Raw genomic sequence first — 16,946 nt, 5'->3', positions numbered from 1 at the left:
GTGGCAACAAAAATCCGAGTCGAAGACGAGGATTTTTGCACCTGCACGAATGCTTTTTGTCAAAAAATATTACTTTGAAATGTGTTTTTTCGATTTTTTTCACAGGAAAAATAAGATGCCCGAATGGTATTTGACAATACTATTTCCTGAGTAACAGATTATTCTGCATGCATTACCTATGTATAGGTATTAATTTGAAAACTGAAAAACAGATACTCAATTTTATTTCATCCAAAATACTACAAATTTAATTATTTATGGTACAATTGAAATATAAATTGCAATTTTGGTACACGGTAGGGGTATTGTTTGAAACTTTTGTTGATTCATTGAAGATGTGGGGTGAAGGTACATCATTAATGTAATCTGTTGAGTGAGAAGCGGGAGGATTGACTGCAGGATCTTCTGTTTTCTGCTTTTTAGCTGGAGGTTCTGAGGCGTCACTTCTAAGGGTGTTTATGATGTTGGAGTAGTGCTCATTATCCATTTGCAGATAAGGTTCAATTGAGTTGGCTGAACTGTGGCCAGTAATTTTAATTAATTGTTGTTCACCTACCCCTGCTTTAGCTAAGTTACTGACTGCTGTCGACCGCATAGAGTGGTTTGTTATTTTTATTCCTTTTGTATTCAATCCTGCCTTCTCTGTCGGTTCTTTAGTCCATTTCGAAAGTTCTTTTTTTCCCACTGGAGTGTTTTTGTACCATCCACTTGAAAGTTCTTTGTTCCATGATGGGTTAATTGTTAAGAATAATCTATCAGTTGTTATTCTAGATGAACGTTTAACCATCAGAATTTTAAATAGGCGGACTGGACAAAAGGTTGGGTTCTTCGTGTTAGGGACCAGCCATTTACTTTCGGCCATTTTTTTTTCTCCACCCTGTGCCGTTTTATTGAAGAGAGGATTATATTCTACTCTTCCTAAAAAGTTGGATTTTTGAAAATCAGTTATTTAAAAAAATGTGTATTCTACCTGTTTTTATCCCAGAATTATCCACTTCCTCTTTAAAATAATGAACTTTGCAGTTTACTGCTTCTCCACCTCTCCAGGCAAGTTCCACTGAAGCGATATGGTAAAATTTCCGTTGGAGTCCTGCTGGAGTGTTTTCATCCCATAATGAAACCATTGCATAATACTCATCCAATTTCAATGAAGCAGAGCTGCACTTCCTTTTATTTGCACACGTCTGCAAATTCCTTCTTTTCGCATTACGAGCTTCCCTACTAGACTTAAAGATAATGTCTTTAAATGGGTCAAAAATTATTTTCCACTTCACAAAATACATTTCTTGCATTTTTTTTGCAACGGTGTTCCACATTGTCTTCACAACTAGTTCTTTGTAATTTTCACCGTTTTCCTTCTTCATATTCCACGCCCAATCTTTCAGAATTAGGTTTAGTTGTTCTAAAGTTGTGTTTTCCATAAGCTCATAGTTCTTTGGTTTGCAGAATGTCATGAACTGTTTTCATATTGAAGTATGAGTTCTGAGGGTATTAAACGGTATACTTTTCTCAATCGCCAGATCAATATTAGACAAAGAATCGCTTCCAAAGCGACTCATTTTCACGATACAAGCTGACTAACTAGCACTTGACAATAAAATCAGAAAAAATTGTTGAGCGTCGTTTTCTGGTGTCCTTGGAGATATAATTACGTTTGTTTTCAAAGGTATTGTAATTTTTGGTGACAACAACTGTCAAGTTTTGCAGCGGGTAAACGCGAATAAACTGCTGACAGGTCCTGCCAAACAGTTTTTCCACCTAGAAACCATTTGTAATTCAAAATTGCGCGTTTCTGATTGGTGCAAATTACGACGAGGGAAATAGTCAAACTAATTTACCTTATTCCGAAATGTTTTGCCCCTCAGATTACCGAGATCTTATGAGTTCTAAAACTACATTCATCCAATTACGTCAATACGTGGAAAATGTAAATCTCATATGAATATGGAAAAAATTATCACGGCATAATTTTAAGCTCTATTCAAACGAATTAATTACCCTATTCCGAAATTTTTTGCCCCTCAGATTACCGAGAACTCATGAGTACTTCTACTTCATTCATCCCATTCCGGCAATAGGTACGTGAAAACTGCAAATCCCATATGAATATGGAAAAAATTTTCATGGCATAATTTTAGGCACTATTCAAATTGATTGATTACCGTATTCCGTAATTTTTTGCTTCTCAGATTAACAAGAACTCAATAACAGAAAAGAGCAGTCCGCATCAGGTTTTTTCAGTCTCAGATCAATAAGAACTCATAAAGATATTATTCTGGGTTTCTAGCAAATTCAAGTTGAAACTATAGAAATCTGTACTTCTCCGAATCTCAAGTGAAATGAATAAATACCTGTTATGGGTCTTTGCAGATTGTAGTGTCCGAGCGAAAGTTTTACTGGCGTCTATTTGAAAATCTTTTGTATTTTGTACGTTCTCATGTAATAAAACTAATTGCTGGATTTTACAAACGACAATTTGATTATAAAAATATGACAATATTTTCGGTGAAACCAGGGGTTTGGACATTCCAAAAATAATAGACGTTTCTACATTTAAGGCATCAGATAACAGATTACCTGTTCGTTAAATAGATCTGTTAAAAATTTATGCATATTTTTTTGCTAAATATCAACGAAGATCCAGTGCAGTCAAAGGAGGAATATTCGAATGAGTATTAACTGAATAATCAGTTATTATATCATGAGAGCATAGACAATATTCGATTAAACACCGAGTCATGAAAGTAGAAGTAGAACTCATGAGTTCTCGGTATTCTGAGGAGCAACAAATTTCGGAATAGGGTAATTAATAAGTTTCAATGGAGCCCAAAATTATAGCGTAATAATTGTTTCCATATTCATATGAGATTTTCACTTTTCACGTACTGACGGAATGTGATGAATGCAGTAGATGTACTCATGAGTTCTCTGTAATCTGAGGGGAAAAAAATTTCGGAATAAAGTAATTAATTATGTTCGAATAGAGCCTAAAATTATGCAGTAATTATTGTTTCCATATTCATATGAGATTTTCACTTTTCACGTACTGAAGCAATGTGATGAATGCAGAAGATGTACTCATGAGTTCTCGGTAATCTGAGGGGCAAAAAATTCCGGCATGGCGTAATTAATTAGTTTGAATAGAGCCTAAAATTATGCCCTGATAATTTTTTCCATTTTCGTATGAGATTTGCATTTTTCCCATTCTGACGGAATTGGATGAATGTAGTGGTAGAACTCATGAGATCTCGGTAATCTGAGGAGTAAAAAATTTTACAATAGGGTAATTGATTAGTTTGAATAGAGCCTAAAATTATGCAGTTATTATTGTTTCCATATTCATATGAGATTTGCTGTTTTCACGTAATGACGGAATTGGATGAATGTAGTAGTAGAACTCATGAGATCTCGGTAATCTGAGGAGCAAAAAACTTCGGAATAGGGTAATTAATTATTTGGAATAGATCCTTAAATTAAGGCGTAATCATTTTATCCATATTCATATGAGATTTGCTGTTTTTACGTACTGACGGAATGGGATGAATGCAGTAGAAATACTCATGAGTTCTCGGTAATTTGAGGAGCAATAAATTCCGGAATAGGGTAATTAATTAGTTTGAATAGAGCCTAAAATTATTATGTTATTGAAATTATTCTGAGGAGTTCATTTACGAATAGGTTTTGCTTGCTTAACCGTAAATCTAGCAGAACCCAGGATTTTTAAAAAAAAAGTAAATTCAGAAATTTAGTAATGGGTTCAAACGTCAGCCTAAAAAGAGCCTAAAATTTTGGTGTAATCAGATTTTCCATAAGATATCGATTAGCCTGGTGTGCTAGCTTAACGTTAAGCTAGCAGAACCCGCGATTTCTCCTACAATTCAGGAGCAAAAAATTTTTGAATTGGGTAATAAATTAGCTTAAAATGAGCCTAAAATTATGGCCGAAAAAAAAATCGAAAAATTCGAAAGTGGTTCTGCTAGCTTAACGGGGGTAAAAAAGTGCTTAGTTGTAATATTGAGATAGTTAACAACTGATGATTTTAATGATAAACTCATTGAGAAATTTTGCAGCAAAAAAATCAAATAAAAACCAATAAAGTTGAATTTTTCGAGTTTTTTTTATTCGGTTTAAGGTCAGAGGTCCATAAACGTTATTCGATTTTTACTCCAAACGAAAGGGTGAGAGCAATTCAAAGAAGCAACGACCGAAACAATCGACATCTTCTATTTCTCTCCAAACTGAGAAGCGAACGCACCGGATGTTATGACCATGGTCGCAAAACGAAACAATAAATCGTCGCTGCTGGCAGAAAAGACAGAAATCGACGGAATGGAGTGACCGAGTCTTCCTCGGCCCGACCACCCAGCTAGCAGCAGATCGGACCGTGAAACGTAAACATTCGGCAGAATATCGATAAATACGTGAAACCGAAGAAAGCCCGCCTTCGTGCTCTTGTTTAGTCTACCAATGATATTGATAATAATTACAGGGTATCATTTGCGTGCGAACCTCAAAACGGATCTCTTGCGCCAGATGGAATGTGTCCTCTGAGGAGTAATACGAGACGCACGAAGAAGCGTTGAATACGATTCCATCGATAAGTCTAGGATGGGCAGATTAGCACTCAGTGATTATTATTAGAAGTGGAATGTAATCTGTTCAACTTGATTTTTTGTCAACATAATGACCGTATTTCTTTATAAGCTTTTACCAGCGGTTCCGCTGGTGAGCTGATTTTTGAAGTGACAACCAATATTAGCCCGGGCGCATTTTTCCGATTCCTATGTGGCTAGCGCAACCAATTGCTCTAATCCATTAGGGAACGGAGACGCGCAAAACAACTCCGATCCCTTTGTGGCTAACTCGCACATTTATTGACCATGCTTTCTGCGTACATAGTAAAATTTTTTTGCATATACACCTGAATTGTTACATTTTCGTTTAAAATGATAATTTAAATTTTGTTCTTTAGATCAGGCTTATTTTAGTTGAGTATTCATTCAATTTCTCAATTCAGCTCTCTCATTTAATAGGTTCAGCATTTATAATTCTTTAGATCATTTGGTTGTTTATTTCTCCCCACGATACATTGACAACACAATTTAATTTCTTATTCTTCTATGGATAGTTGGTTTATGCACGAAAAATAAATAGTATTCGATATTGGGATTTCACGTTAACTTCAATAACATTTGATTTCAACTGTAGGTATAAATGTAATTGAAAGCCGGTATTCGTACTAAACAAGGTACCTGTGCAAAGTTATTTGGATATCTAATTTTTGAAAATAACAATCCTAATCCCTGCCAGAGTATGACATAGAAATATCCGGAAAAGCCGTCATCAAGCCTGCAAAAAAAGTTAAATATCTCGGCATAATTCTAGACAAACACCTAAAGAGACCTTTAATGTGGCAAAGAATGCAGAACTTGATCCCTCTTTCATTTCAGAGTTAAAAATGAGGGTAGATTCTTTCGACGCTGTTTTCAAACAATTCGAAAGTAGTCATCAGAAGATTACAAATATTCGGGCAAGTGAAGGAAAAGAGATTTTGAAAACTCTAGGAGAAATACGTTCTAGAGTTGACAAACAATGAAAAGACAAATAAGTACAATTTCCAATAGAGTAATAACATCATACGATATTAATTATTTATCTGGTCAATGTATCAGCAATAGGAAACTGCCATCAACACAACCATTGTCAGACAGAAGGTCTCCACGCCATTACGTAGGATTCATAATCGTAAGTAACCCAAGGGAATGCATGTCATCAAGGGAGGATAGCCTTATTACCGGTTTCACCCTTATTAGGGATCATCAGTACCGCATAACCCTACCCAAGATGACATCAAACGAAATAGCAGGCACCTTATTGAACGCTGGCAGACGCTAGTCAGTATGAATTACTGCGAAGCGCTACCCAGCGGACAAATAACCTAACTACCTCCTCCATGGGTACCTCGAAAAAGCAGAATCCCACGTCACGTCTGATGTCATCTTGGGTAGGGTTATGCGGTACTGATGATCCCTATTGAGGGGTGAAACCGGTACATCGCTATCCTCCCTTGATGACATGCATTCTCCTTGGGTTACTTTCGATTATGAATCCTACGTAATGGCGTGGAGACTTTCTGTGTGACAATGGTTGTGTTGATGGCAGTTTCCTATTGCTGATACATTGACCAGATAAATAATTAATATTGTATGATGTTATCCACAAAAGTTTCACAAAATCGATTAGTCTTTTTTGAAATGATTTCACAAAACGAAATATATACAGAGTGGGACACATATTGATTGCAACTTCATTTTTTCAAATGAAACACCCTGTATATTATTCTATATTTGACTAGCTCTTTTTCCCCTGATTTCGAATATATAACATATGTTTGGCGTATCTCTCTTATTCTGAGTACCACAGAGTTTCAAATTTTAAGAACCACTTGGCAAGCTAAGTAATCAGTTTTCAAGTGGAAGGCTGTGATAATACAAAATGCCTTTTTTTGAGTTATCTCGTAAGCAACGATATGTAACATTCGTTTGTCATATTCATCGAATATTCACTACACAAAAGCGGAAAAATTTGAAATATTTATGTGAAGAACAATAAAAATAAGAAAGCTACAAGGAGAGAATATATGGAGTTACATCCAAATCATCCAGTTGCAATTTATAGTGAAAAACGTATGTCATATCGTTGCCAACTCAAAAAAGGGAATTTTGAGTTATCGCATCCTTTGAAACTCTGTGGTTCTCACAATAAAAGAGTTAGACCAAACATATGTTATATATTCGAAGTCAGGGAAAAAAGAGCTATAATAATAAGTATATTCACCAAAAAAATGTTTTACATAGATAACAAAAGAATAGTTGAGATGTAAATAAACATTGAAATCCCACTAAAACTAAAGTTGCGCTAGTCCAATATAGAAAAATATACAGGGTGTTCCGTTTGAAAAAATTAAGTTGCAATCAATATATTGTCCACTCTGTATATATTTCGTTTTGTGAAATCATTTTAAAAAAGACTAGTCGATTTTGTGAAACTTTTGTAAAAAACATTTTTTTGTACGCCTTTTAGTAACAAAGTTGAAGGGGGGGTCAAATTATGGTGAAAAACCCGGTACATTGCGTATTTTGCAAATAAACGAATCATATAAATTCGGAATGTGATGTTTTTCAAAAGCTTCAACTTATAATCGTTTTTTATTAGCTAAGAAACACCATTTGTGTTTGAAATGTTTACAGTCATCACATAATTATCGTAGTTGTTCTAGCTTTTTTTTTTTGTTAAAGCAGGGGGAATCCATTTACAGATGAACCTTATCCAAAGGAACAAGTGTGACGGCTCATCAAGAGCGAGAATACTCACTAAACCTAACCTGCTGCTTCTTAGGTTTCGGGCATAAAACCTATAAACCATTTATCTCTTAGTCGGATAAATTTCTACTTGCACACTTTTATGCTGGGTTATTCGGGAGTCCTTTTTATTCGGATTGTTTCCTCAATTTGCTGTGTTTTCTTGAGTTTCCTATATATTTAGGTCATCGTTTCGCAATTGATCCCTAGGTCTTTGGCGGTATATTCTCATTCTTCTTGCATCTTCGGCAGGGTCGTAATCAATTAATCTTCTCAATTCTTCGTTGGGATGTTTTATCAATTTTTCGAATATTCTTTCGGCTTTTTTCTTCATGTCTTCAAGTCAGTAATTCTGTCCCATTTTAGGTCTCTGTGGATTTGGATGTTTCTAACAAACCAAGGGGCATCTATTGCCAAGCTTAGATATTTATCTTCTGTTGATTGAATTCTCTTGGTGTGGTTCTTTGCCGCGTATCCCCAAGCCACTGAGCCGTTGAGGTCAGACAACGGCTTTAATTATCCTGTGTTTGGTGTTTATGTCCATTCGGCTTCTTCTTCCGATGATTGGGTATAGACAGTTCATCGCTTTGTTGGTTTTATACAACACATACTTAACATATTGTCGCCACATTACTCCCGTATCCATGATCACACCTAGGTATTTTGCTTCTTTTTGCCTTTCAACTTCGTTGCCGTCAATTGATGATTTTTCCTCCATTTGTAATCTTCTCTTTTGTAGTAAGATAGCTTGGCTTTTCTGACCATTTATTTCAATCTTCCATTTAATGCACCATTTGGTTATTTCGTCTGCTGCTTCTTGTAATCTTTTGTATAATATTTGCTCTTCTGTGTTTGACTGCTATCCCTTTGTCATCCGCATAAAGGGCAAGCAAATTTCTCGGATTCCTTGATATATCATGGATATATATATTATACAGAGGAGGTCCTAATACTGAGCCTTGTGGGACTCCTGCTTCTAAGTGTCTTAGCGTTGATTTTTCATCTTCTAATTCAACGTAGAAATTTCTATCCCTCAAGTAATTTCTGTTGATTCGGCACATCTTAATTGAGTATCCTACTGTTCTCATCTTATAGGCTAGTCCTTCCTGCCATACTCTGTCAAATGCTCTTGTTACATCTAGTAATAACACTTCAGTAGCTTTTTTTTTTGAAAGCCTTGGGTGATATACTCTGTTAGTCGGAGAAGTTTTTGTTCAGTTGAATGTTTATCTCTGAATCCGAATTGTTCTGTTAGTATAATATTCAGATTTTCGGTTTCTTCTTTGAGTCTCTTGGCAACTACTCTTTCTATTATCTTTCCTAGGGCTGGTAAAAGACTAATCGGTCTGTAGTTTTGCGGGAATGGTAGATGCCTCTCTTGACAATCAATGCCACGCCACCTCCGTCTAACGTGCCCGGTCTACCATTTCTATGTATCACGTAATTTTGATACGATATTTTATCCTTTGATATTAGCCTTGTTTCTTGCAAGGCAATTATATCAGGATCTTCTTCTGCTATCAGTTCTTCTAATTCGGGTTTTCGCGATTTCACGCCGTTTATGTTTCATGACACTATTTTGATATTTTTTCTTTGTTTCGTAAGATTCATTAATTCGTTTTACCAAATAAATTGTTAATTTTCGAATCTATTACAGATTAGAATTTTCTCATTATTCTACTGAATAGTTTTTCAGCGATTTTATCTACTTCACACACTCTTTCTTTTCTGCTCTCTTTTGTGCGGGCTGAGTCGTTTTAGCAAGTTTCTTTTCAACGGGTTGCTTTTCAACGGATTTCTTTTCAACGGGTTTCATTTCAACTGTTTTATTCTCAGTTGTGGTTTTTTGTTCTTTTTCTGTCGATTTTTCCTTTGTTGGAGATATTTTAGTTTTTGTCCTTTTCTTCGTCACGGGCTTGAATTCGCTACAACCTTTGTAACTTGCTAGGTGTCCAGTTTCGCCACATAGTGCACATGTAGCATTTCTTTCTTCATCCTTCCTGGTTAGAGTGCACTCTTGGCTGCTGTGATTTCCTGAGCATTTCACGCATCTCCATGGAAAACTGCACTTATTCTGTGCATGTCCATATCTCTGGCATCGATGGCATTGCCCAGGTCCTTCTGTCTTCTTTTTTGATTCTCCTACAATACAAAGATTGTAAAGCTTCGTGATTGTGAAAATTTCCCTTTTTTGGGTTTTAACTAGAAATAGGGGCGTTTTCTTATTTCTTTGATTTGAAGTTATTTGAGTGACTTCGGCATCTTGAATCCCTTGATTATGCAGATCTTCTCGGATTATTTTTATATCGGCATCAAGAGGGAGATGTCGTATAACCGCATAAACTTTTTTCTCATCTTCTGTTTGGAAGCTTAAATATTCCTTACCGCGTTGGTCAAGGAATATTATTATTTTTCTGTAGTCATCTACAGACGACGCAAGGATTTTAATTCCGTCTCTTACGACTGTAGCGCGGTTGTGGTTCAATTTCTGGGAGTGAAGCTCCTTTGAAATTTTAGTCCAATCTGATGTCCCCATCATCGTGATTGGCGGTATTCTAACATTCTTGTCGGGAGTTTCCTCTCTTGTCTTGGTCGACGAAGAACTATCTTGTCTAGCTCGTTTCATCACGGGTACAATCAACTTGGCGAGTGTTAATATGTTGGCGGTTTGGGGTTTTCGCCGCGTTTCGCCCAGTTTCGGAAAATCTGGGCTAACTTTTGGCACGGCTCCTTTCTTCAAAGCAACGGGATATGATGCGACCTCAGCATCGGTGGTGGGGGTTATTGGCACTTGGGCAACAGTCTGGAAAGAACCTGGGCTGAGGAGTTCCCGAAGAGATTTTATCTCAAGAACGAGATTTGAGATGGTTTGCGACATCTGTTAATTGTTGTGATTCTTCTTAAGGAATTACATCATTTGTGGTATCGCATTCGGCTGATTATCATTCGTTAGAAAATAGTTAACAAAATTTTTAGGAATTAGAACATATTCCAGAACATGATTTCGTCTCTGAAGAGGACGAATGTTGCGAAAGAATATTCACAGAAACTACTTGTAGATATAGTAAAGTCAGATATATCGTTGAATTGCCCTTCCTATCTTATTTTGCTTCGGATTTCATTGGTTCAAGTGATTTTATAATTTAGAAAATCATTTATATAAGAATGCCGATATTCTGGTTCAATACGTTGATTTTATGCGTGATCACTTGAAGTCTGGCCATATGTCTCCTGCACCATTACTTTCTAATGAAGGGGTATCATTTTATCTTCCTCATCACGTAGTTTTCAAACATGATTCTCCAACAACAAAACTGAGAGTAGTTTTCGATGCATCTCAGAAATGTTCGTCGGGATTGTTATTAAATGATTCTCTATACGTTGGACCGAAATTACCAAATGATATTGTTGAACTTTAAGCTCGTTTCAGAACCTATAAAATCGTGTTCGTTGCTGACATCAAGCAGATGTTCAGGCAAATTCTCATTTTTCCTAAACATAGAGATTTTCAACGTATTTTCTGGAGATTTTCTAAAGATGAACCGGTGACGGAATACGTTCTTAGCGAAAAGATGTATCAAAAACTGGCTATCGATGAAGGTTTGAACTTTCCACTTGTCATTTCGATTTTAAATGAAGATATTTATATAGGGTGTCCCGGAAAGAATGCGACAAATGAATACCATGAATTAAGGTCATCATGGAGGACCCGTATCAAGAGGTTTCAATCGTCAATGTGACAAAACTTCAAAACTTGATATTATTCGGTAGATTTTTTGAAGAGTTATTAAACTAAAAAAAATTTCACTCATAAGGAAATGCTTATTGATCACCCTGTATGACCGCGCCAAGTAGAGATTTAGAAAAATAACAAAATAAAACGGCTGTTATTTTGATATAATTGATGAAACTAACAATGAGTACAATATTTGGTACAATTTCCAAACGAGTAATATCATCGTATGATATTAATTATTTATCTGGTTATCTAATGTATCAGCAATATAAATTGCCATCAACACAACCATTGTCAGACAGAAGGTCTCCACGCCATTACGTAGGAATCATAATCGAAAGTAACCCAAGGAGAATGCATGTCATCAAGGGAGGATAGCGATATACCGGTTTCACCCTTATTAGGGATCATCAGTACCGCATAACCCTACCCAAGATGACAAACAAACGAAATAGCAGGCATCTTATTGAACGCTGGCAGTCGCTAGTCAGTATGAATTACTGAAGAGCGCCACCCAGCGGACAAATAACCTAACTACCTCCTCCATGAGTACCTCGAAAAAGCAGAATCCCACGTCAACAAGGAAAATCTTCCGTTTTTTAGCCTAAGCGACATTCATATTGAAAAATAACAAAATAAAACGGCTGTTATTTGGATATAATTGGTGAAACTAACAATGAGTACAATATTTGGTACAATTTCCAAACGAGTAATATCATCGTATGATATTAATTATTTATCTGATTATCTAATGTATCAGCAATATAAATTGCCATCAACACAACCATTGTCAGACAGAAGGTCTCCACGCCATTACGTAGGAATCATAATCGAAAGTAACCCAAGGAGAATGCATGTCATCAAGGGAGGATAGCGATATACCGGTTTCACCCTTATTAGGGATCATCAGTACCGCATAATCATCTTGGGTAGGGTTATACAATACGAACTTGCGCGCCCACCGAATACCGATTGATAAAATCTGACGGACTTATCTCATGCCGCCATGTTTGCCAATTGAACCCTTTTCTAAAGACCCCTGAATATAAATCCGGCCCGAATGGATCAATTATGTTACGGATCAATCCATATTATATTTAAAGTTATTCTAGTGGACTGTATAATGTATGGATTGCTCCGCCACACAAGTTTGTGAATTATTCGATACAAAAGAAATGAAATTCGCTTAATTTCTGAGATTTGAGAGGAAATACCACCCGGAACAGTGAGCAATAATAAGGAAAATTCTAACAGGAAAGGGACTCACCTGGTCTCCGTCGATTCTCTGACTTTCCACCTTTCAAACTTAAACTAAACAATCTTCTTCACTTAACTATGATGTGTTCTCTCACGAAGCGGTTAACGAACTTAAAAACTAATTGAGTTTTTGTGCGAAATTGCGATTTTTTCCTTATTCAAAATCATTGAAAATGACAGTGCGTAACGTCCGTTGTGGATGTGGTAGACCAGTATGCTAAAATTGTGGAGGGGATGGGAAAATCAGGATCTGAGAAAGGATTTCAATATGGAGATAATTCTCCTCAAATCCTCGTGCTCCGTCAATTCAAAAACAACCCGCGAAAATTCGATTCAATATCGAACAGTCACCAAATCTAACTTTGCAACAGATCGCGAAAGTTAATCTGGAACATGATGCTCTGAGCCTTTACGTTGAGTAACAGAAAAATCAAATTGCTGCAAACGTACTATCCACCAAGCAAAACGTCCAGAGACCGCTTTGATATTCTGGAGCCACACTAAACAATAGTGGTCAGGCACCACCTCAACCTTATTTCCTTCAATATAGGGTCGTAACTTCTTCAGCGCCCAGAGTACTGCTAAGCACTCACGCTCAGTGGTTGAATAGTTTTGTTCCTGGCGAGTCAAAGAACGACTTATATACGTGATGACACGCTGTCCTCCTTTTGGGTCTGGTTGGCTGAGTACAGCTCCCAGTCCATGACCGGATGCATCGGTCTGAACCTGAAATGGTAAATTTTAATTTGGACAGCTCATAATAGGGGCGGTAACAAGTTCCTCTTTAAGACAACGGAATGAGCTGTCACATTCGGGACTCCAAACAAACTTACTGTTCTTCTTCAGAAGATAAGATAGAGGGGCTATGAGTGTAGAGAAATTGGGAATGAACCTACGATACCATGAAAAAGTACCCAATATGCTACGAACATCCTTCACAGGGTCAACTTTCAAGCCGCTAGAACTAACAATGTATCCCAGATAACGCAATTCCTCTCTACAGAAGCAACACTTTTCCCTGGAAACTGTAAGTCCTGCCTTCAATAGTCTCCTGAACACTTTCTCTAGAACTTCTAAGTGTTTCTCGAAGTTCTGAGTAACAATTATCACATCATCAAGGTGACAGAACACAAAAGGTTCCAAATCACTACCCAAAACATCATCCATAACCCTCTGCCAAGTAGGACGTCCATTACGAAGGCCGAAAGGCATTCTACAGAACTGGAAAAGACCCCTATTTGGTACAGTGAAGGCTGTGTACTGCTGCGATTCTTACTCCACAGGAACTTGCCAAAATACTGATTTCATATCCAACGAACTTATGAACCTAGCGTCTTTCAACCTATCAAGAGTATTCGAAATATAAGGGAGAGGATAGCTGTCCTTACGGGTTACCGCATTTACCTTATGGTAATCTACGCAGAACCTACACCCACCATCCTTTTTTTTCATCATTATTATCGGAGAAGACCAAGGACTGTTGCTTTTTTCAACTATGCCTTGTTTCAGCATATCGTTAAGTTGATCGTCGATATGCTTCTGAAGAACTGGCGACACCGGATAATACCTTTGCTTGATTGGTGGTCCCTCTACAATTATCTCATGTTCCAGCAAATTAACCTTACCCATTCCATTGCCCATAATTGCAAAATTTTTCTCGATTACCTGTTCCAACTGTTCTCTCTGATCTTGATTTAGAGTTGTCTCAAAAAAGGCAACATCGACTGAACCCGCTGCAAACTGCCAAACATTATTCATCAAATCTGGAACAATACCTAGGACCTTCCAGAAGTCAGCTCCAAGGAGCATTGATGCTGGTAAGTCTGGAATAATAAGAACTTTTATAACAACAACACGATCCTCAACCTCAATCGGTACTGTACAACTACCTATGCTCGAACATACCTGACCGTTAGCAACAGTGCATGTAACAACCCTTGAAGAATCAATCTGAACTCCCAAGCCCTGAAGGACATTCCAGCTCTTGCCATTTATTATAGTTCGAGAAGCACCAGAGTCAAGTAAACCAAGAAATTCCACCCCATAAATTGATAAACGTAAGTAGGGCCTTTCATCCCCATTCATGCTGTCGAGGATGTAGTCAAGAACCGGACATAAATCAAGATGTGGACCATCAATAGAATTGGCGATCGCTGGAGGCGGTCCATACCTCAGCGACTCGATCCGTTTCATGAAAGACTACATTTGGGACAAGTTTTAACAGTATAACCTGGATTATTACACCTGAAGCAACTTCTCTATTTAGGTGCAGCACAACCTATAGACCTATGACCGGGTATATTACAATTGAAACAGACCACTTCACCAGAATTAGGTGATATTTTTTTGAAATTCGATACTGACTGTTCGTTCATATCACAATGCCAGACCTGGATTTCCGCAACGCTTTCTTCGATACCAGCATAGGCTAAATCCGGTTCAAAACATACCTGCGATCGTCTTACAGGTGGCATGAAGGCCTCAACGGACTGATGAGGGACGGACGATGATTTTACATCGACCAACGCTAACTGAGCCTGAAAAAAGGTTGTATATTGCGCATTATGATCTTCAGCTGACGATCCTCGGGAGGTGGAGATCTACATCTTTCGAACAACGACTTCACGGTGACCAAATATATACCTATAGGCTCATCCTTTCCCTGTGTACGGCGACGAATTTCCTACAAAAGCTTCTCATCATAGTCGAACGCCTCAAATTCAGCTCTAATACCGTCCACAAAAGAATCCCAATCAACAAATGAATTCTTTACCGCCCTATACCAGATAAGTACCTTACCCTCAAACAAATCAACTGCTGATCGCCACACTTCTGACTTGGTAACTCCCCTAGCCTCGCAAAGTTCCTCCACTCTCTGCAAAAAGGCCTGGACTGACAAACCATTTCTACAACCTGAAAATTTTAAGCACCAGCGAAATATAAGAACAGACTTAATGATTGGACCCGCAGCAATGACTTGACCAGATGTAAACTTAGGTGGAGTAGATGCAGCCTCGTGACCTGACAAAGCCTCATCCTCTCCGCTTTCTGACGTATTTCCCTGAAAAAGAACCGATGACGGCTTCCCAACATCCGTTGTTTCCTCAAGTGAATCCAAAAGAACGAGGATCTTGGCGAAGGTATCTATCTTATGAGCCTCCTCCTCTGGTTTTGTGGGACTTATATGATGCAATTGCATAACCCAAACGAGTCTGATTAACATTAAAACGCCTGCTTTTAGGGGTTAAAGATTGCCTCTCAGACAAACTTTGCTCCACCTTAAGTATAACCTCATTGATAGCATCTCTATCTTCCTCAAAAGTAAAAGGATAGGGAGGATACAAGATTGACGTCCCCTCCTTTTCAAGTTTCATAGCTCTAGACAAACTTGATCGCATTTTTTCCACCGAACTAGTGAGCAAACCTCTTAGCCCCGGTGCACACATCCGACATTTGCAGTTGCGACACCGTTGCGGTGTCGTACGCTAATGTGCATGCTCCCATTTGATTCTTTGTACCACAGCCCGCATGATAGCAGTTACGACGTCGCAACGGCACGGCGGGTAGTGTGCATGCCCCCATTTGATTCTTTGTACCACAGGCCGCAAATACGACTCAGCAACGGCGTCGTGACTGCAAAAGTCGTATGTGTGCACCGGGGCTTATAGCTAACAAATGCTGCAGTTGACTTTGATTTAATCTGTTTATAACAATTTTCCCGGACATTTTCACCAGAAAACAATTATCAGATGAATATATAGAAAATGAGAAAAAAAATATATAGAACAAAAGCGAAGAAAAAAAAATGATGAATATATTATCAAAACTCCAAAATACCGAAATACTATAAGGACCTAAGGGCCCACGTTGAGCGCCAAAAATTTGTGGCGAGTAACCCTTGGTTTAAAAAAAAATCAATTTATTTAAAAAAAAAAAAAATTGTTCACCGCTTTCCAACACAAAGAAGAGTCCCTCTATAACTTTTCCGGTCAGCTATCAGTGAAGACGGCGTGATTTCAAGATGTTTTCAAAGGGCGCCAACGTATTTTGAAGTGACTCTTCAACAACAAAAAAAACTATCGGCTAAATACGTAAATACCGATGATATTCCAAAAAAAAAATATTATGTGACAAGAGATAAAGAAGAAAATATTCAAATAAATCCTAGAGAATAAAATGATTTAATGAAAATCTTATGTTACTATCCCAGAGGAATTTCCACTACAAACCTTGTATTCAATTTTCAGAAGTAGCCGTTTATTATATTTCAACAAGAGTCGAAAACAAAAATATAAGAATAATCACCTCACTTGATCAAGATCAGCTCTCAAATTGTTACGTACAGAAATTAATAATAATAAAGGGCCAAATTCATATAATCTTTGTTGATTGTCTAGATTTTTAGATATCCACTTATTTATGGAAAGAAAATTCTACTTTATAAATCTTAAAAAATTTTGAAGTTATCACTTGAGTTTCGAAACAAACAAAAAAAATCACCTGCTATTAAAGTTGAAAAATAATAAAAAAATATATAGATAAAGCTACATAAGGATTCTGAAATATAATGATAACAATGATTAAATGTATGA

The 16,946-nt window shown here is 37.3% G+C and overlaps 1 protein-coding gene across 1 annotated transcript; it reads right to left on the bottom strand.

Annotated features, from left to right (window-relative positions):
* Positions 1-13,626: 13,626 nt before the first annotated feature.
* On the bottom strand, positions 13,627-14,547 carry LOC123675324. The gene has a single exon (XM_045610673.1). It carries the CDS (start codon positions 14,545-14,547, stop codon positions 13,627-13,629), a length of 921 nt encoding a protein of 306 aa, XP_045466629.1.
* Positions 14,548-16,946: the final 2,399 nt, after the last annotated feature.

This window comes from Harmonia axyridis, chromosome 3 (genome assembly GCF_914767665.1).
Source record: "Harmonia axyridis chromosome 3, icHarAxyr1.1, whole genome shotgun sequence".
Taxonomy (NCBI): Eukaryota; Metazoa; Arthropoda; class Insecta; order Coleoptera; family Coccinellidae; genus Harmonia; species Harmonia axyridis.
The sequence above is the reverse complement of the archived record's forward strand: the minus strand, read 5'-3'. Positions and strand labels throughout refer to the sequence as shown.